General features: G+C 38.1%; 3 protein-coding genes across 5 annotated transcripts in view; 2 read left to right on the top strand and 1 right to left on the bottom strand.

Moving 5' to 3' along the window:
- Positions 1-317: 317 nt before the first annotated feature.
- Positions 318-5,309, top strand: LOC134819266 (centrosomal protein of 95 kDa-like). The gene is made up of 6 exons (XM_063829102.1): positions 318-590; positions 793-2,082; positions 2,220-2,342; positions 3,437-3,543; positions 3,655-3,768; positions 3,976-5,309. The coding sequence occupies exons 1-6, from the start codon at positions 332-334 to the stop codon at positions 4,087-4,089; spliced, it is 2,007 nt and encodes a 668-aa protein (XP_063685172.1). The 5' UTR covers positions 318-331; the 3' UTR covers positions 4,090-5,309.
- Positions 5,310-5,574: 265 nt separating this feature from the next.
- The window catches only part of LOC134825994 (polypeptide N-acetylgalactosaminyltransferase 1-like), a 56,900-nt gene continuing 40,858 nt past the window's right edge, over positions 5,575-21,616 (top strand). For 2 of the 3 annotated variants that reach the window (XM_063838233.1, XM_063838230.1), the window contains exon 1: positions 5,575-5,714. The gene's annotated coding sequence lies outside the window, so the exon portion shown is untranslated. Of the gene's footprint in view, positions 5,715-10,298; positions 10,430-21,616 lie in introns of all 3 variants that reach the window. The other variant, XM_063838232.1, reaches the window with a different exon arrangement.
- On the bottom strand, positions 9,050-10,527 carry LOC134826001 (uncharacterized). Its single transcript, XM_063838243.1, has 3 exons — positions 10,323-10,527; positions 9,932-10,099; positions 9,050-9,825 (listed from the first exon to the last, which is right to left on the bottom strand). Exons 1-3 carry the CDS (start codon positions 10,448-10,450, stop codon positions 9,156-9,158), a joined length of 966 nt encoding a protein of 321 aa, XP_063694313.1. The 5' UTR covers positions 10,451-10,527; the 3' UTR covers positions 9,050-9,155.

The raw sequence follows: 21,616 nt of genomic DNA, 5'->3' as shown, positions 1-21,616 counted from the left end.
TGGCATCAAGATGATCTCAACAGAAAAATTTGTTAAAATTAAGGAATTGTGAAAGTACTGTAGTAGTAGTAGTAGTAATAGTAATAATATAATTATTATATAATAATTTATTTTCAGAAGTCCAATAATTTTCCAGTATACATCAATGTAACTTATAGAATAAATTATTGACTTATGTTCCCTGTAAGTGTGTACTGAAATTAGTTTCAGCATTTGGACATTATTGGTTTCTTCCTAAAAATGGCATCAAATATCTTTTTTTCCCTTTTTGAGATCACAAAATGCATAGCGTATTGTTTCATTATAACTACATTATATTTCACTCAGAAGAATGGTTTATGACAAGTCGGTTATCAAACTCCTTCAAGTCTATGGTGATGACCCTGTCCATGTCACCCCTACTGTCATCATAAAGATCTATGAGAGAATATTTGGTCATCTGCCAACAGGTTGCATAAAAGATCCCACCTGTCAGACAGATGATGTCCTGAATATATCAAGAATTCTTAGCTATCTTCAAGATTATGTTTTGAAAGTTGATCTGAGTCACATTGATAGCCTCAAAGTTGTCCACGGAGATCCGATCTCAGGTACACTTTACAGTATTGGTATTATAAAAATAAAAAATAAAAATTGACATGTTGTGATGTTGCGTTGGTTTCAATATTGTAGGACACTAACCTTGATAGAATGTTGCATATAATATGTGAAACTCATGATCTAAACTTTTGTTTTTAGGTTCCTTTCATTTTTTCACATCAATAGAACTTAGCAAATTAGCTTTCTTTTCAGTCGAGTATCTACTAGAGATTCTAGCAGGGTATGTTGAATATATCCTGGATGGTGATGGGGACAACAGTCAGAATATATCTGACCTCACTGATGAAGAGGCAACTCCCAAAGTTGTGAACAAAACTTACACGCCAACTAAAGAAATTCTATCAGAATCCCCTATCAGATCAATACTTAGATTTGACGATGAATCAGATTCAACTGATGAAATAATAGTGGAGCCTGAAATTCGTAACACGTCAGCTTTCTTGGCTGGTTACAAGGAGGGAATGGCCATGTCTTATGAGCCAGATGACCTGACAGTAAGCATTGATAATAAGAACAAAGCATCTTTACTTGACCGGCTCAATCAGCTTCCAAATCTATCTGAAGCATTAAAGAAGAATGGGGTAAATGTGCATGATTACACAGCTTCTTCAGAGCAAATTAGTAAAGTAAATGACACTGATGAATTACTGGAAGCAACAGGAAATACGAATGACTTGCTTGCAGCATCTGTTTCAGACCTAGGAGACTGTGTTGCTCAGTCCACTCCATATCCAACAAAGGCTGAGTACAGAGTTAGCTCTCCAGTTGCCACTCAAACTGACCAAAATGTGGTGAAAAGCCAAGAGTACCCTAAAACTCCTGACCAGAAATTAGATGAAAGCATTAAAACCAGGTTGTTATTTTTACTGGAACAGAGTGGAAACAAGAAGTCGCAGAAGCGGCAGGTTAGATTTAACGTACCAGATTCACCTAATGATGAAACAGAAGATCCCAACAAGTTGATGGAACAACAGAGGTTCGAATATGAATTGGAGAAGAGAATATTAGAGGAGGAGCTAAAAGAAAAGGTGGACCAGCTTGTTTTAGAGAAAAAGAAACTTCGAGAAATCACCAAACAAAGAACCACTCCTAGACCACCCAAGAAGAAACTTATCAAGAAAACACCACAATCTAAAACTAAACCCAATGCTACAAAATCTGAAGTTAAAGCATCTGGACCACAAAGCACGAATAATGTTATACAAGACTATCTTCTCCCACAAATGCTGGACGATTTTCCGTACCTACACGTGTCTCCACAAACAGCAAGGGTTCTGTGGAACAAGCAAGTTAAGCAGATCAATGCTCTGACACAGACTGACGGTAGCAAGACCAAGCTGATTAAGAAGCATCTAGAAGAAGAGGAGAGGAGACAAGAGTTGCTGCTGAACCTGATGAAGAAAGAGTTGGAGTTTGTCAATAGGGTCAGCAATAAGAATGCTATCAAGGATGAAAAACGTTTGCTGACAGCTAAATTAAGAGGTCTTTTTAAAGTTTTATTAGATAGTTCATCCAAATGTAACGAACTTTTTTTTCATTTGATCTTTCTTGCCATTTTTGATAATTAGTGATAAAAATTGCTGAATATTAGGTAGAAAATAAAAATTCTATTCTTTCAGAAAAGAAACTCACCACTGCACGGGTTAGGAAGTATCACCAAGATTACTGTCGGAGGACGAAAGCAAGAATGTGCAACAAAAGTTATAAAGAAGAAGTTATGTTTAAGCAGCTATTCGAAAAAGGTCGGTTATTTCAGTTTTCAACTTTGTAATCCTAATGTAATGGGAAAAGCTTTGTAGCTTTATATATAGCATTACAACCCCCCCAGTGGTGTAACGTTCCCTGTTTGCGCCCCCCTTCCGAAAAAGCGCCCCCCTTTTGGCACCCCCTCCCCGTTTGGCGCCCTTCCCTAAAATTGGACAAATTAGCCGAATTTATTGCCAGTCAAAGGTCAGCGCTCATGTGTAATTGTATTGCGCGAGCGATTTTCAATCGCGCAATACAATTACACATCTTTTGAGCAATCACCTTGAAACTTTCAGGATATGTTCTAAGGACCATTTAGAAACTTCTGGTCGATCAGAATTTTGAGATAGGCCTTTAAAAATTTTTTATTCGATTTTGAAAATCTTGGACCTCGTTTTTTGACGATTTTTCCAGGTCCGGGATTTTCAAAATTGATTAAAAAATTTTAAAAGGCCTATCTCAAAATTCTGATCGACCAGAAGTTTCTAAATGGTCCTCAGAACATATCCTGAAAGTTTCAAGGTGATTGCTCAAAAAATGTAGGAGAAGATAGATTTCTAGACTCGATTTTCAGGGCGCGCGATTGAAAATCGCTCGCGCAATACAATTACTCATGAGCGCTGACCTTTGACCGGCAATAAATTCGGCTAGGAACAATATTTTTCCATAGGACCAAAAGCAGCAGATAGATATCACTCCCCTCTATCAGAAACAACTATAAAATCAATTTCGAGAGAAATTTCATAAAGACCCCCCCTGCCCCCTTAACAGGATACTCTGGTAAAATATCTAAAAAAGTGTGTTTCTAGAGCAAAACGCGCAGTTTTGCTAGTACAGTAGTTAAGTTTTTCCAAATTGTCCCACATTCAAACGACGATTTGGGGCCCCCCCTAAGACGGCACCCGCCGCACAGCAGGGTCGGCGGGGCCCTTCGTTACTCCACTGCCCCCCCCCCCCCCCCCCCCCCCCCCGGATAAAAAAATACACTTATGACTTCTTTATAACAAGGTGGTCAAAATTACTAAACACAAAACTGACACTTTAACTATTTCTACGATTGTGTACATTATCGGGTTTACTTAATCTTCAGGACTGAAGGTTCAGAAAGAGAACTTACTGGAAGCCAAGAGACTGGCCAAGGAAGATAACGAAACCGCAAGGATAAAACATGAGAAAAACACGAAAGAGTTAGAGAATGTCAGTATCTATAGATATTTTTATATCTTATAACTGATTTAATAGTTTATGATCCCTTACAAATCTCAGTACCCACCAGTGCATGATAAAATAAAACTAATTTTGTTTCAGTACTACACGGACCAGTTTGATCTGATGGCGACTGAGGTAGACAAGGCAAAGAAGGAGAAGGAAATTCTGCAACAAGAAAAGAGACTTCGATTGAACAAGCAAAAGATACATCAGGTGAAATTATGTTCTTGAATTACTCTAGTGAGTAGTGACGCGTATTCTGTTCTACTCCTGGAAGAAAAAACATATTTTGAAATTGATAATGTTACTCCTTCAAACCATTCTAACTATTCGAATATTATGATTTTAAATCGGTTTAACTAACAATACATGATTTTAAGTATGAAAGTCAATTGTAATCTAGCTTTTGGTATATTTCAGCGCCAGAAGATGAAAGAAGAGATCGAAGTTCTCCAAGAAAACTTAGTCAGATCAGACGAGCATCTCCACTACAAAGAAATTGAGTTTGACAAAGCCCTTCAGAACATTCATTAAGAGAGGGACATATTATTTGTATCAGGTTTTTGTAAATAAAACTTACATTATTGAACGAAGTGGGCAATTAACTCATCAGAGTTTCTTACAAACAGTGTGTATACTTTTTATTTAATTAGGGGTAACTGCTGGCAGTATGACAATGTAACCACACTTTTCAAATTTAGTTTAACTTTTCTTGATTCCGGCCACTGATTGCCACTGACTCACAAGATTGCTTTATTTTACCGTAAATTATTGTTTTGTAAATGAATAGGGCAGCTATATAAAATAATTTGATATATGTATTTAACTTGATTTGTACTCACTACAACATCACATATTCATACAGATCATGTTTTATACCTGTCCATATGGAATGATGAGATATAGATGTGTCTTTTTTTCGTTGGCTGGCTGGATCTTTTGATCAGACTGTTCAACACTTTAGGTGTGTTTTCACCCAAATAATTATATGTACCAATCGAGAGATCTGTGCATCGAGGAGTATATTGAAGAGTTTAGATTTTAGGCATCATCACGGTCATCGCGTTATCTACTCTGATTCTACCTGGCGATTATAAAATTTTCATTTTCTGCTGTTTATTTTCGGGTTGGGAGATCATCCTGTAACCGATAGTGTCAAAAAACAAGGGCTGTCGTCTATCTGGAAGCTAGGTCTGGTTGTTCATTTCTTTTGGGATAGTGCTCCAGAGTTTGACACCTCATACAGTAATGTAATTGTTAGCCTTCCCATAATTTCGCTTTTCCTGATCAGAATTCAAGTTTGGTCAGGGTTGCAAGAACATCAAACGTTAGTCTAATAAATCAGATCCATATAGATTACAGACGGTCCTGATGAAAAATTCAATCAAACTTTTATCGATTCACTGCTCATAATAACAAATCCGTGTTGTGATCTGTACTTCTGTAGTAATTTTGATTTATGGCGGTTTCGATTTATATGTTTAAATGCGCGCGACCTAATTTCTTGTGCACTTTTTTCATCGCCTGCAGTTTGCGTGCTACGCGCACGTGAGTTTACATACGCAAGATGCAGTTTACCTCTTTTTCTAGCTATTTCTTGGGCAGCAGAACTGAGAACCCCATGGTCCATTCGAAAGCCTGGTAGTATAGTTGGGACAACTTAATTGGATTTAACGCTAATACAAAATCAACAGGGAGATAAATAAGGTATTGTGGTCCATTCAGATCAGTTCATGTTTTGAACACTTATCTCATATAGCTACACATTTTCCTCGACTGACTGATTGTGACCTCCCTAGCTGTTCTCATTAATCGGACTATTGGTTTATCTGAATCATGAATATTCTCAAGCATTTAATGCTTATGTTCACCTAGATTCTCAGTAGATCACGTTGGGTAAATAATTGAATTATAATATTTCAAAAATACTTAAAAATGTAAATTCCAAATGTCAAATATTAAGATTAAAGATATTAATTTCTCGATTAAAGATTAAAGATATTAATTTCTCGCTTTAATAGATTTAATGGATAGCAACAACAGGGACTTGTGGGTCTGAAAAAAAATTGGAGGACTTAAGGCGGATAGAGTTCTGTGGACACAATTCGCATCGACACTGATCCTGAGACGTTGCGAAGCCGCCTTTGCCCTTTAGTCAAGTAAGTAAAGCCAGTTAATAGTTTAACTTTAAAGTAGTCCGTTTCCGTAAAAGCTATAACAGTATAAGACTGCCATAATTTTATCAACGACTTGGATCAGAAACGTTCTAGTAAAAACTTTAAAATGTGGATGATCATTGACATTGATATCAAATTAAAATTTGTGTCATTCTTACGTTTTGCACTTTGGGAGCTATAGTGTCAGTAGCTGATGATGTTGCGTCATTCTACACTGAACTATCACGTGACTTAGTTTAACACGTTCTCCGGATTGTGGATGGCTCTGACGGATAATTCATAACTATAACACCCTGTTCTGGCCCGACCCAAATCCTAACTCAATCCCGGCCTATAGCTTATATTAAGCATACATCGCTGCTCAAACCCTTAATAACCCCAACGAGAAATTGGAGTTACTTAATTATATCATATATGGCCGCATGTCGCTTTTATGTATGTGGTACCCGGTCTGTTAGCCTAACAGGACGCTTGGCCTAACTGTACTATTGGTCTACCTAAGTATCTGTATACTGAAAAAATGGACGGATGGCCTAATCCTAATTTAGAACAGATTATAGACCAATAGCCCACTTTAGGTCGCTTGGCCTAACTGGACTTCGTCATTTCTCATCCGTTTTGTTTCATTTTTTCAGATCATATTTGATAATACACTCTCACTGCCGTTTTAAATTTGTTAGCTCTCGTTATCGCACTGCTTATCTCTTGATAATTGCACCGCTACTGCGCTGCTAGCTTGTTGTGCTGATCTTTACGATGGCAGAATTGGACTTGGAAAGTATCAATTACATGTGGAATGAGATGTTCACCTGGAGCAAAGAGACTCTGAAGAAATTTGGCAAGCCGTACGGAAAGTTAAAGGACATTGCGGACGCTAAGAACTTCAACAGACTGAATAAGCCGGAGATTGTCGATGTGTGTGGTCGATCTTTTGAGTATACGAACTATCTTATGGAGACCGTTGAAGCGTATAAGAATGTGTTGACCAGACTTCAGGGTCAGTTAATTGAGAAGCAAGAGCAGGTTATCAGTGTTCAGGCCGAGCTATCAGCTTGCAAGACTGAGAAACTTGAAGCGATGAAGAAAACTGTGTCAAGTTCAGTTGCTGATTCAGTGAAAGCGGAGTTCCAATCTTACAGCTCTATCGTTCAAAGTTTTCCAGCACAGTCTCCAGTAATCAGCCCAGAAGCATTGACGTCTGTAGTTAAGACTATTGTTGCAGAGGAGGACCGCAGCAGGAACCTTCTTATCTTCGGTCTGCCTGAGGAAAAAGAAGAGAAGCTCGAATCTCAAGTCAGTGAAGTTCTGGAAACTATTGGCATAAAGCCAAAAGTAGAGGCTCAGAGAATAGGAAAAAAGAAAACGGTTGACTCAACGCGACCAGTTAAAGTTATTACCTCAAACTCGCTCATCGTTGATCAGATTCTGAGGAATGCCAGGAACCTGCGGCAGAGTGAGAAGTTTAAGACAGTTTTCCTGAGCCCTGATCGGTCTGTCGAACAGAGGAAGCTCCGGAAAGATCTGGTACAGGACATGAAGAAGCGGGCACTTGCAGAACCGACCAAAAAGTTTTACATAAAGAACGGGCAAATTTATTGTGCCGATGAGAGCAACGGTTGACAACTTTTTTTGAGTGTGTGTTTCGTGTGCTGTTTTGATATGTTTTGGACCATGTTTGTGAGGGACATAGTAGCTGGTAGCTGTAGTTATTTTCTAAACAAGACTGAATAGTCTTCAGGCTTTAGCTGAGCTTTAATTTCCGACGCAGTTTTGTTGAGCCACTAGTCCATGATGGGGAATATAAACAATATATTTAACTCTTAATGGTCATAGCTACTTTTAATTTCAGGAATCATACAGATTTTAAAGTACGCTGGTACGATTTTTATCTTATTAAATTGCTGTTCAATATTTATTTTAGTAAACATTAACTGGGGTAGTAAAACCCAGTTCCCAATCGATGCAACATTTAATAATACCGCCTCTGAAAAAAATAGGCGTCCAGCATGTTCTGAAAGAACAATAAAGGTGTTTTAATATTGAATGGGCGTGGTCTAAAATATTTGAATTTTAAAATTTTGGCGACGGAATCACAAGTAGGTACAGTATGCCATCTGCAAAGCAACAACTCTCAAATATAAAACACGGCGGAGGTATAAGACCCAACGTATGTGTACTGACTTTTGGCCCACACTGTATATATGTTTATTTAGAATTAGATAGTGATACAACAAGCTTATTAAAATAGAATTAATTTATGATAATCAAATCAATAACATATTTCATTGCAACAAAATATCGAATTATATATCAAACGGTTCGCATCACACTGTAGGCCATCCGTCCACTCAGTCCAGTTATATGCGACCTTAAGTGGACTGGTGGCCTAAACTCTGATCTAAAGTAGTATTAGGCCATCAGACCTCAAAACGGTCGCTTGACCTAACTGGTCTCATGGCCTAATTCATGGTTTTAGGCGTTAGGCCATCCGTCCAGTTAGGCCAAGAGACTTAGAATCCTTTAATGTTTTAGAAAAAATCTCAAATTGTTCCAGTGTATGTAAAAATTGATTAAGCACGCTTGTTTGTTTGATAAATATATATAAGCAGCACGTAAACACTTTGATCAAAATAGGATAAAACAGCTTTCAGTTTCATTATCAAATATATACGATAAGACACAATTAAAACTTGCATATACTTTTTCGCGCGTAAAAAGGATATGCATCGTGTAGCAAGATAAAACGCTGAACAAAATTAAATTCCAATAAACAATACACAATTATCCTTTGACAAATCATAGCTAGCCCTGTCAATGATGAGCTATGAAGAAATCGTGCCATCGTGGGATCTCATCAATGCTGGCCGGATTTAAGTTCATTAATTAATCGAGTTGTATAAAAGGTATCCTTAGATAAGAAATTGCTCCTTACATAAGAAATTGCTTTTCGTATGTGTTGGCTTCTTCAAAGCAAGTGAATGCGAGATAGTCACATTCAATATTTCCAATCATGTAACACGTTACGTAACGTCTTATAGCTAGGGTCAAAGACTGCATCTTGTATCGTGTCACTTGACACCTCACGCGGCGTATAGGTATAGCTGGTAGGGTCAGAGCCCAGAGGGTCTAATGGCACATAAACATTTAATAAGTACACTTGATAATAGTTAATACCAAATACGGATAAAATCTGTCTAGTGTCCTGCATGCTGACGATCACATATACCGTTTAATATGGTTATTACAGTAACCATAGTGGTAGATATTCAGTCCTCCAAACGGACTTGATTCCTATTTCCCACTGGAATGAATCTCTATCAGGAGTATACAGTTTGGGGGTCCGGGTAGGTATTCGGTCCGCTTATCGCTTCTGGAATATTGGAAGTCAACCTCATTAATATTTCACTAATGGTCCTCGGCTATTTACAGTATGCACTTGCATGGCTTCCGGCTTCCCTCCTCTCTGCTCTTCATCCGTGTAGTCACCCTGGAGGAGTTTGTTTCATACTCGGGACCCACGCGTACGCCATTTCCTTGTAGCAACGACCATGTGAATACTCTGATCTTATGGTTAAGAAATACAACAACTATCGGATTCAACATGGACGTGAAACACGGTACGATGACGAAGGTCAGATAAACATATCCATATCTTGCTAGATTAGTCTTGGATAGGATAAAGTTGATGGCTGACAGGCAGTAAGGAAGATTCATGATAAGGATGATCCAGCAGCTTCTTGTTCTCGAGTCAGCCTCAGCTCCTCTCTTGGAGAAGATTCTGCCCGTGGTCAAAAATGAAGCTACTATTCCCAGGATACACTGAGCGATGTTCAACCAGTAGCAACAGTCCACCGTGAGAATAATAATGTAACGTACCGAAGGGGTGAGTTCCAGGAATTGACAGAAAGCAAACCCGAAGTTGTTGACAGCCATAAGCAGGGAGTAGAGAGCAATGTACGAGAGAAACACCCCCTGGGGGATGTGGAGGAATGGGCAGAATATTGAGATCATACGGACGATGGCCAGGGCAGAGGTCGTCACTTGAGAGAGGCAGCCAAACGAGCACATTATTAGGCTAGGTACTGCGTAGAACCTGAGGATTAAGCGAATTAATTAAATTAGGGGAGATTAACCTCATATCTGTTTTTCAGTAGGAGGTTCTACTGCTCAAAAAAATTAATTTAATTCTAACAATTTACCTGAACATGTCGTCAATTTTCTGGTCTTTGTTTGTATTGACCGCCAAGTCGACATCAGTTGAGATACAGAAGTACAAGATGTGAAGTACAGGGTAACTGTTTGTACAGAAATCAGAGACAGACACCAGCATGAACAGCTTCCTACTTAGCTTCTCTGATTTGTTCTTCCTGAATATTGATTTATTAGTTGACTAATCAACGAATCGAGATCAATTAAGTCGCTCCCTAAAATAGTTTAAGCGCATTCAAATAATAAACGGATTGTTTGTTTTTGAACTTTTGTAAAAATGATTTATTAACCAAGATGACTACATAACTGATCTCAAAAGCTCTTAAAACATTTAATTTGGCATCTTGTTTGTGACAGGTAAATGGGACAGAATTAGGTAACCTGTAGTAAAGAAGGATCACAGGGTTAAGTAAAGTTGATATAAAGAATCCGGTGAAGAGAAACACAATAACGAACAGGTTCAAAGATCTGAGTTGCTCGTGTGAGAGGTTCGTCATCCATCTGATCATCTTGCTTTCTTCCAAGTGTTATCAAGTTAATAAATTAATTTATAATTATTTCAGAGCTTAGTTCGTTACTTGGCGATTAGTCGATCAAATATTGGTATTAGTAATACTTCTTGAACCGGCTTATATGGTTCACTCTTAGCAACCAAAGAATTCGAGCTTAAGACAAATCGAAAATCGACTCTGGCAACAATTGGAAATTATCTGCTCATTATAATAATAATATTAACTAAACTATATAATTATAATATTATTGTATTGTATCAGATGCCATCGTGGAGTAGGTGGTCTCCTGCACCTTTTCCCCCTCGACATAATAGAAAAACCTAAACATGCAACCTGTCACTTGGCCATGAAAATTGAAAAAAGGCTGGGATTGACCGTAAAATTGTATAGAAATAAATGCCCTTCGTAACATTTATTCCTCTGAATTGAAAAACGACGTAGTATGTTGAAAGTATGAATCAGTATGGATCGTGGTGTGAAGATTAGGTACACCTCTGTGTAAACAGATACAGGTTATGAAGTTTAAACATAAAGTAATATGGTGTAAAATGTACATAATATCGCAGTTCAAAAAAGCATAAAAAACAGAGACGCGAACATCACGTGTTGCTGTCACATGGGAGAGTAGAGATAATAAGGGTTAATTACCGATTCAAAGTCCCAAATGATTTAAACGGGTGGAAAACGGAAAATTGCGGGGTAATTATGGAACTAATAAATACTGAGTGTGGTGCTACATAATGACTAATGATCCTCCTCGATAGAGAATTTAAAAAGAGTTTAGAATAAAATGTTACGGAAAAATGCGAAGAAAAAGGTTTACTATGCTATACTCTAGTAGCAGGGAGTAGTTGAGTGTGCACTTCGATGTGTACGATTTCTGACAACACAAGGTTGTTTGTTAGGTCATTCTAAACCAAAATCGTTTAGGTGCACAATTTGTTTCGCTAGAGACAACCCTACAGGGCAAATTTTCTAAATTACCCTCAGTCGCGTATACAGGATTTTTGTATTTCAGCTCCTGAAGGTCTTGCTCCTGAAGGTCTTGCTTCATAACTTGTATATAAATGTGGTCATTGCGGTAATTTTAAGCTAAAATTGAAGTCTCTATGACCTTCAGGAGCTGAAATACAAAAATCCTGTATAAGCGACTGAGGGTAATTTGGAAAATTTGCCCTGTAGGGTTGTCTCTAGCGAAACAAATTGTGCACCTAAACGATTTTGGTTTAGAATGACCTAACAAGTTAACAAACCACCCTGTGTTGTCAGAAATCGTACACATCGAAATTCGAAGTGCACACTCAACTACTCCCTGCTACTAGAGTACTAGGATAAACAGGGGATTAAAGATGATAATAGGCACGCGGGGACAAAGGTGCATAATTTTGACAGTCGACAAGAGGACGAGTAAGATTTGAACAAAAGGAGGAGAAAATTGCTACAAAATAAGTTTAGCCCCCTCGAGTCTCTAATTGGTTGGTCAAGAGAATATAATTGGTCTCTAATGTTCTTCACATTGGTACATGAGGAATTATATCTCCTTGATAGGTAATTAGAGAAGTACTATATCAATATGATTAGAACTTCTCTAATTACCTAGCTGCACAGTGCACTAACTAAGTGCACAAGTATTAGGACCGCAGGAAAACTGTTGAGGTAAATATAAAAATACATGCTATGATCGTGTCGTGTGGCAGGTTAAAAGTTGAATAAGTTTAAAAGGTGAGAGGAAAAATAACGGAGGCAGTTAAACAAGCGAAGTCAACATAATAGGCGGGCAATTTGGCCGGTATCCAGTGTTAGTAGAACATAATCATAGACTCTGGTGCTCTGTTACGGTGAACATGAACCTGTGAACTAGGGACGAAACAAGAATGTTTTGCGATATAATTGGTGCTAGAAGGTGAGCTATACGGTGAATGGATTGCTAGAAAAACAAAGAAAGACCGAGCTCCAAGAGAGAAATAAGGTGGCAGGTAATGAGGTAACCTGAAGATCAGAACAGAGAATAGAGGGTCTCATACTATACCAATACTATGAAAGTGTGAACTGGGGGCGAAACAAGGGCTGTCCGTGGATGAACTAAAACTGAAATGGTCCTAGAAAATGAGATGATTCAGGAAATAGATTGAGCTATAACTTATACAATCGACAGTAGAAATGGATAAAACGAAACGATGAAATAACAATGAAGGATTCAAGGATGTTGTAACATTGAGTGCTCCTAAACACGGAAATAAACTGCCAATGAAAATAAGATGTCAGAGAATATACGGAATATACAGATCTGAAAATACAGAGGAGAGATACCAGAGGATACAGGATACGAATTGAGGATATAACGGGTTATGTATTATGATAAGTATTAAAAGAGATGAACTTAATATCTACAACGAGAAGAACTACAGTTGTAGTACTGGCAACAAGAGTCGAGACTGATAACTAAGTGCTTTGAACACGATGTTACTGCTTAAGCTGAAATATTATGATGACTTTGAGTGAGATTTTAAGTAATAAATATTATTTATTTACAATTACCTATTAAAATTAACATTAATGAAGTATTGTCTCTGTTTCGTCTCCGAAATTATAGCACTAGAAACCAGGCAGCAGCTAAACTAGAACGGTATTTGGAAACCTGTTAAACTGTTAGTGATTTCTAGTGACGATTGGGTTCAGTTGTCGTTTCAAAGTTAATTAGGTAGACTGATTGGGTTTATAAATATCTTCCCAAGCTACCCTGTCTAGGAAAAGTCCAAATTGGGTTCAGTTGTCCGGTAGCCTGTTGATTACATAATTAACGAAAATTGTCCAATTGGTATTTCGAAAATCGGTAAAAAATTAAAATTTTGATTACGTAATCAACGACCAAAACCCCCTCCCCTCCCCCTGTAATCAACCGTAAGCATTTAAATCCCCCCCCCCCCTCGGCTGATTACGTAATATGTGAACGACCCCTAAGGCAAAATCGCAAAAACTTTTAGTTCAAAACCGCTTGGACCCATTTCCGCTCGAAATAAGGCAATAATTGAATAATTTGAATAACAAATAATTTGAGGACAACATGACACTTCAAAACTTTGAACATAACACGAGGAAATATGGACAGAACTGAACAAGAACAAAAACCACATTCAAAGACTGAGGAATCTGGAGGACTCTGCAACCCAGGAAACAACTTCGTTACAAACTTTGATTTTCCGACTTAAGAAACCAGGGAATAAATTTTACTTTCCTAAAATTAAATCGTTGATTTTATTTCTATATCATTTTTTCCCTCAAATATTACATTCTGCAGAAAGTTGAAGATTTACATTTTGGAAGCATGTAGGGATAGAAATCTGATATCGATCGTAAATACTAAAAATACTCTAGCACAATTGTAATTGCAGTTTTACAGAACTCTAAATGCTTAATGAACACACTTGCAGCCTGCAGGTACCACCCGTATTCACACTCAGAATTGAGTTTAGTCATTTTCCAATACGAGATTGGGGACGTGTTCTATAAAAAAACAGCAAACAAGGCAATAATTACGACCCTCTCGAAAGCTGAATTATGATTTAAAAATAATAATATATAAGAGCGTACTGTAGCCAGGTGATGCTAGAAAGATTTGTTCGGTAAAAGTATAGATTTGAAGCATAATCACAGTGATTGCATTTTGATGTCGCGTCGAGCCCTGAAAGTCATTATATTATTAAACGCGTGCCACAACTACCAAGATAAGCATATTGAAGTGCGCAGATGCACACACGCATATATGTATATACTATATAATTATATATAATATATATGGATTATGGAGACATAAAAGGTGCTTGATGCTGATAGGACGTTATAATGATACATATGTGATTTCTCATTTCATGCAATGTTATTGTGAGGGTACCATACTTTGCTAAGGAAGGGTGGATACAGGATACTGTACGATGATATGATATTATATGATCGAGGAATCGGTATAAGTCACGATATTGGCAATGCGAAACTTTTCCGTAAAGAACAACCCATGTCGGCGTCAAATGCATGAATGCTATTTATAAGCAAAATAAGGGGAATACGGATTACTATTGGGGATTTTTTAAAATAAACATGTGTTGTATATAAATTATAACCTGCTGTTAGTCCTACTGTTTCGTTAAAATATATAGTATAATCACAGCTGGTTACTTGATAACAGTATTTGTAAGAGTTAAGAAGACTGATGAGTCGGCCAGACTGATGTGATGTGTACGGCTATCTAGAGAAATTTTATAAAATAATGAATATTAGGGCAATAATTACACTATACCCTGATCCTTTTGATAAAGCTGTTCGCGAAAAAGTTTAAAGAGGTAACAAATGGTAAAATGTTATGGAGCTGTTGGTTCAAATATGCATAAGACTACTTAAAACGCTGGTCAAAAGAAATAGAGCATATCGGTGTGCAGTGTGGGGCAATTGGCAAAGGATCGAGAGATATATTTTTTCCGCTCTCTTGACTCTTGATTCATGATCAATGATCGACCCACTCAAGAGAGCGAAAAATACATTATATATTGTCGACGTTTCAGCTACAGGCTGCCAAAAAAGAGGTCATTAGATAGGCGTATATGTAAAATACTGGTTATCTTTGACTCTTCACCCTTGGTGTAGGGCTCATTGGATAGAATTAGATCTCGGAACGGCCTAACAGTATTTCTAAGTTTAATATTGAAATTCAACCGTACAAAACTTTTAGTTATTATATTCCGCAACATGACGCTAGAGAGAGATTGATTGAGGAGCACTACCCGAGGGCATTACTCGGCACTAACGCCTTAAAATCTTTAATTACAATCAAATATAAATATATGCACACAATGTATAAAATATGAATAATGTATAAAAGAGGCTATTGTCATATAATTAACAGGATGGAAAAGAGACAAAGAGTATCTCTACATATTATTACTACATATTTTTACCACATATTTTTACTTCTATTCGGGTCGGAAGAAAATAACATCACAGCAGTGGCTTTTCAAATTCTACATATGTATGCATTCTAACATTATAATTTAAGTAGTTTGCCGTATTACACGATTACAGACTATTACAAGATAGTATTAGTAGTGAACCACCTGCCCAGCGCACCTAATTTTGCTGATCAGTAGCTGTAATGCCCATTTATTGACCCAGTACAGACTGCACTACTAAATAATAGTGGACTATATACTGTATAGTGTATAGTGTATACCACCTATGTCCAATAGCGCACATAATTCTACTGATATGTTGGGCTCATTTATTTAAGTATTTATCCAGTATATAGAGGTACTGCGACAATTGACCCCCCGACAATTGACCCCCCGACAATTGACCCCCTATGTAATAACACTGGGGTCAATTGTCGCGAAATCTACGGCTTAGTACGACAATTGACCCCCGACAATTGACCCCCCATGTAATTACACTGGGGTCAATTGATCAGGTTAGGGTCAGGGTCGGGGTCGGGGTCGGGGTCGGGGTCGGGGTCGGGGTCGGGGTCGGGGTCGGGGTCGGGGTCGGGGTCGGGGTCGGGGTTAATTGTATTAAATTATATTGTCGGGGGGTCAATTGTCGGGGGGTCAATTGTCGGGGGGGGGGGGGGGGGGGGGTCAATTGTCGCCCACCCGTATATTATAGAGTACAGGCTATTATTAAATAAAAGTGTAGCGGAGGACCTCCTGTTACTTCTTTTTTTTAAAGCTCTCACCGGTCACCCTCTAAAAACCCTTCTTTTTTATCCTTCTATGCGGTACTTTTTGTTGTGTTTGACCTCTACTCAACTCTGATTTCTTTGTTTTCTTTATCTTCTTAGCACCTCCGATTCTCCTTTTTTCTGGAGGACGAATTCTTTGTTAAAGAATTGCATTTTGTTAACCAGCTATCTGATGAATGAAAATATGCGAAAATAAGGGAAGCTGTGAAAGCCAGGTAAAATTGTAGAGTGATAGGAATGAAAATAAAATAAATGACATTAATGATGACTGAACGGCTAAAATTCGGGTATTGGGAGCTAAAAGAAAAAAAGGAAATGATACAAGCTTGCATTTATATTTACCAACATGATAAGTGCCCCTGCACATTTACGTTGTACATGGTACCTCCTTAGCGTTGGGCACTGTCCTTTTAAGCTTATAGTCCTGCCTCATCGATGCGAAACCGGCAATTAAGAGGCATAAAGAATACATTTATAGTTTGTTCTTGACCGCCATGATAGAAACAAAGATTAAGGTACGAAAGCCCAAAAAAGTTAGCGCCCTCCAAACCACAATCATAGATTTATGGGATAGATATGTGGACGACTGTTTCGGCATAGTGGAGGGAGAAGGAAACAAGATCCTGTTAAATACATCAACTCTTTGAACAGCGACTTACAATTCACATACGAGTGCTGAAAAGAAGGCGGAAGTACTGATAAGATTTAGTCTAGAGCTGCAGACAAAGTGTAATAAGCAAAGCGACAGCAAATGCTACTAGTGTGACAAATCCTGCATGACCAAGAATGATGCCAGGATTGCCAGAAGACCTACATTGGAGAAACTGGCAGGTTCAAAAGAAATAGAGCCTGGGAACACTACAAAGCTGTGAGGGCTGGCAACAAATCAACAGCCATGGGAGAGCATTACCTAGAGACATGCAAGGACATGCAGACCCACAACTTCTCTAGGTTAGGTACTGTAGTCTGAACGCAAAAGATGTACAGACCATATGTTGTGGCAGTCAGTACTCATCAAACGTGAAAATCCGGCTATTAACACACAGTCATCTGAGTCGATAGGAGGGAGATTGGATTAAATACGCTTGGAAAGTGACGTGGAACTTTTATTTATTTAGTCGATCCAATTAGTAGTGTGAAGAATGTGCACGCTACTACTTTGCATACCTTTATGTTTTATCATTTTAAGATGTGACAAACCTTTTGTAATTCCTGGTTTAGTAACCGTTCCCACTTTTGTGATGATGTGGAATGTGGATTCTTTCGACGCAATTCTTTACCTCTTAGATGTTTGTTTCGTTTATACGTTTGAAGTCATTTTTCACGATCGCGATATTACTAGTTACATTTTCATTTTAGTTTAACATTTGTAGGGGATTTGTAGGTACGTTTCAGGTTATTAATGGTTATATTGTAAAGAATTATTTTAAACATTCATGTGTGTTGCAGCTATGTAAAGAGTTATTTCAATGTTCGTTTATGACAAAGGCCTGAAGCCGAAACGTCGACGATACATGATGATTTTTGTTTTTATAGTGAGTGGAGTACTTTTTCAAAGAACACATCGAAATAATTTCGGCCGTCTCGAAAACCATTTGTCCCTGCAGAGGGCAGAGGCGGAGAGAGCGAAATAGATCCTGATCCATGCATGGAAGATGGCAAACAACCTTGCTCCAAATGACATCAAGATAATATTGAAGGAAAACGCTCGACATGGCCTAAAAGGCCAAATTCCCACCACTAAACAACAAATCACAACGATCAGTGGCTACCCATTACGATAACTCCTTCGGAGTCAATGCGACGAGACTACGCAACCTTCTTCCCACGATAATTGAACTAAGCTAAACAGATTAACTGCTGTTTAAAGTATGACTTGCTAAAGTTCTAGTCGACTAATTATATTAGAGGTAACGCCGTTTAGACATCAACGAAGAGTTGAGTTAAATACTGTGGTGCATTTAGCTAATTCAGACCACTTCCTCTCAAGAACGCTATAGAAATGTCTCCAAACTAACCGCTATCATAGTGCAATATTATTTTATAATCTATGCTGCAACAATGTATTATGTTATGTCAAATATTAAGAGCAAAAATTTAACTTTAAATAGTCTAATAGTCCATCTCAGTCCGATTGGACGGAAAAAAAAGTCCATAATGTCATCAAACAATCTGATCGAAAACGTCTATCTCATTTATATATTAAAGTCACTATTGTGACGGTACATTAGAACTAGACAGAAACAATATGGCTGTTTGGATAAACCTTTTCCAAACAGCCGTATAATAACGTGTTAACTGACAATAACCATAAACTAATAAGTACCTATAAAGCTATAACTGTATTAGGCAGTATCCAGATAGTAACCATCATGTCATTAGTTGTTCGGGAACACCTGTTCGTGTTCAACTGTTGGGAAACACCTGTTCGCGAACACGTGTCGGGCTATCTGGATATTGCCCTGTATTATAAGTAGATAAAATAAATTGGGTCGTTGACCCCCGCTGGAGTTTCCTATGTTTTTTAGAAAATGAGATTTGTAGATCGTGTAAAAGTTAGACCCATAGTCAAAAGTCCCGCTCGAGTAGAGAAAGAAGTGCTTTTTGTTTTTTAGCAGCAAGGATTTTATGTCCCTTCTTAGTGTAGCACACGTACGATAGTTGTGGAACCTGCTTATTTCTCAGTGACATAACAGGCTGTTTTGCAGTAGGTTGCTGGAACTCAACCTCGCCAAGCACTGCATCGTGTTACACAAGTCTCAGCAGTTATTTTCGTCTGGTTACAGCAGGTTCATGTCCATTTATTGAATGTCCTCTGAGATTAACACCTCAAGTCTAGTTTTCCTCCTTTCTACTTATCGTTTTTGAAGTCACCCTGTAGGAGGTTGATTCAAGGTCGGGACCCACGCGTACTTCATTTCCTTGTAGTAACGACCATGTGAATACTCTGATCTTATGGTTAAGAAATCAACAACTATCGGATTCAACATGGACGTGAAACACGGTAACGATGACAAGGACAGATAAACCTACCATACTGCTAGATTAGTCTTTTGGATAAAATAAAGTTATGGCTGACAGGCAGTAAGGAAGATTCATGATAAGGATGATCCACAGCTCTGTTTCTCGCGTCAGCCTCAGATCCTCTCTTGGGAGAAGATCTTGACAGTGGTGAAAAGTGAAGCTAATATTCCCAGGATACACTGAACAATGTTCAACCAGTAGCAATATTCCAACGTGAGAGTTATCACGTAGCGTACTGAAGGGGTCAGTTCCAGGAATTGACAGTAAGCAAACCCGAAGTTGTTGACAGCCATAAGCAGGGAGTAGAGAGCGATGTACGAGAGAAACACCCTCTGAGGGATGTGGAGGAATGGACAGAATATTGAGATCATACGGACGATGGCCAGGGCAGAGGTCGTCACTTGAGAGAGGCAGCCAAATTTGCACACTATTATGTAAGGGACTGCGAAGAACCTGAGAATAAGGAAAATTGAATTTAATAGCGGGTTTGGGCCGAAAAAGTAACATATTCAGATTCTAACCTCTGAAGCTCTATACTTATTAATATGACACAGTGAACTCTATACTGCAAACGTTCCGAAATTAACCTTGCGGCTGTATTATTAAAGTGAATCAAATCTACGATCTCTAATTCTAATGCAGTGAACTAGTAATAGATTCATCCAAGAAGATAACCACTTATAAAAATGAACGCATATTCCCAAATAAATCCCTTTAAATAACTCCGGACGCTCACACTTTACCTATACATGTCATCAATCTTCTGGTCTTTGTTTGCATTGACCGCCAAATTGACATCAGGCGAAATACAGAAGTACAGGATGTGAAGTACAGGGTAACTGTTTGTACAGAAGTCAGAGACAGACACCAGCATGAACAGCTTCCTACTTAGCTTCTCTGACTTTTTCTTCCTGATTATCAATTATTTGTTTATTAGTTGACTAATCAACGGATCAGAGATCAATGCAGTCACTCCCAAAGGTACTAAGGTAGATTAAGCTGATTCAAATAATAAACAGAGTGTTTGGTTTTAGAACTATGATTTATTAACCAAGATGATTACATTCACATAACCGAATCAGAGATATATTGAAAAACAATCGCAGTTCAATTTGGCATCTCGTTTGTGACAGATAAATGGGACAGAATTTGGTAACCTGTAATAAAGAAGGATCACTGGGTTAAGTAAAGTTGATATAAAGAATCCGGTGAAGAGAAACACAATAACGAACAGGTTCAAAGATCTGAGTTGCTCGTGTGAGAGGTTCGTCATCCATCTGATCATCTCAGCTTTCTTCCTAAACGTCATTCAAGTAATTCAAAAGCATAGCTTACAGTTACACCTTGTTAGTAATATTGTTAGATGATAAGTGAAAATGGATTTTTTTGCTCATCTCCCCGTAGCAGGGCCAATAAAATCGCGACGTGAGATAAGTTTCAGCCCAGAAATTACGGGCCCGAAAAGGCCTGATTGGCTGTAAATTTGTTGATAATCTTCCCGAAACTCGAGGAAGGGAGAATCATATCCATGATTGGGAGCTTGTAGTTCTGAGATTTCATCAAAAGATTTATTATCGGCAATGATTGCATGACTATTGACTATAAAAATAATACAGTTCCAATTCTAGGAATAAAACTTCAAGCGAAGCTTACCTAACCCAATTACTTTGGATTAATACAGAAGTCTGCAGCTATTGGGCACTGACCAACAAATACACTTAATCTCAAATTATAAAAATAGATATGAAATACGATACACAAAGTAACCCGGCAATACTTGAATAAAACGTCTGCTAAATACTCTCCACTCAAGACACTTAAAAATACTACCCCGCTCTTAGATCCTACAAACTTATCCTAGAATTTCTCTCTGCCGACTCTCCTTATGTTAGATCTAATGTATCTTAACAGTATCTACTATTTAACAGTTTCTAACAGTATCTAATAGTATCTAACAGTATCTACTATCTAACAGTTTCTACAGTATTACCTCAAGTAATGGTAGTTTAATGCGATAAGATGATCCTAATGGTACACAGCTCTCTCGTATCTCCCGCCTCTCTATTGGTCAGTTATACCATGTTCACTGACCAGAGCTCAAATACAGAGCTTAGGACGGCCTTCATGTAATATGTGCTACTGTGGTGTTTCTCACACTTACTGTGATAAGTAGCCCACTTATCGGAGATAACTTGCTCGGTTTTGATCACGTGACAAACTAACCCATAAAAGGATCGTTTAACAATAAATCTACACATTTACTACAAACTCGTCTTACCTTAACATCAGCCATCTATCTACATTCTACCCTGATCTAGGCCTACCAGAACCCAACTACTATAGTTACAGGTTCCGGCCCCAAAATCTTCCGACAATAACCATCCTACGATAGGAAAAACTAATAACTCGTGCAG

This window comes from Bolinopsis microptera, chromosome 1 (genome assembly GCF_026151205.1).
Source record: "Bolinopsis microptera isolate Bmic1 chromosome 1, MBARI_Bmic_1.0, whole genome shotgun sequence".
Lineage (NCBI taxonomy): Eukaryota > Metazoa > Ctenophora > Tentaculata > Lobata > Bolinopsidae > Bolinopsis > Bolinopsis microptera.
The sequence above is the reverse complement of the archived record's forward strand: the minus strand, read 5'-3'. Positions and strand labels throughout refer to the sequence as shown.

What these genes read in the sequence shown, in the direction of transcription:
- LOC134819266 (XM_063829102.1), top strand. Translation starts at nt 332, where the DNA reads ATGGTTTATGACAAGTCGGTTATCAAACTCCTTCAAGTCTATGGTGAT. An exon ending in CCACGGAGATCCGATCTCAG is followed by an intron (nt 591 to 792) that starts GTACACTTTACA and finishes CTTTCTTTTCAG; the next exon opens with TCGAGTATCTACTAGAGATT. An exon ending in GCTGACAGCTAAATTAAGAG is followed by an intron (nt 2,083 to 2,219) that starts GTCTTTTTAAAG and finishes CTATTCTTTCAG; the next exon opens with AAAAGAAACTCACCACTGCA.
- LOC134826001 (XM_063838243.1), bottom strand. Translation starts at nt 10,450, where the DNA reads ATGATCAGATGGATGACGAACCTCTCACACGAGCAACTCAGATCTTTG. An exon ending in GTGATCCTTCTTTACTACAG is followed by an intron (nt 10,100 to 10,322) that starts GTTACCTAATTC and finishes ATCAATATTCAG; the next exon opens with GAAGAACAAATCAGAGAAGC. An exon ending in AAAATTGACGACATGTTCAG is followed by an intron (nt 9,826 to 9,931) that starts GTAAATTGTTAG and finishes CTTAATCCTCAG; the next exon opens with GTTCTACGCAGTACCTAGCC.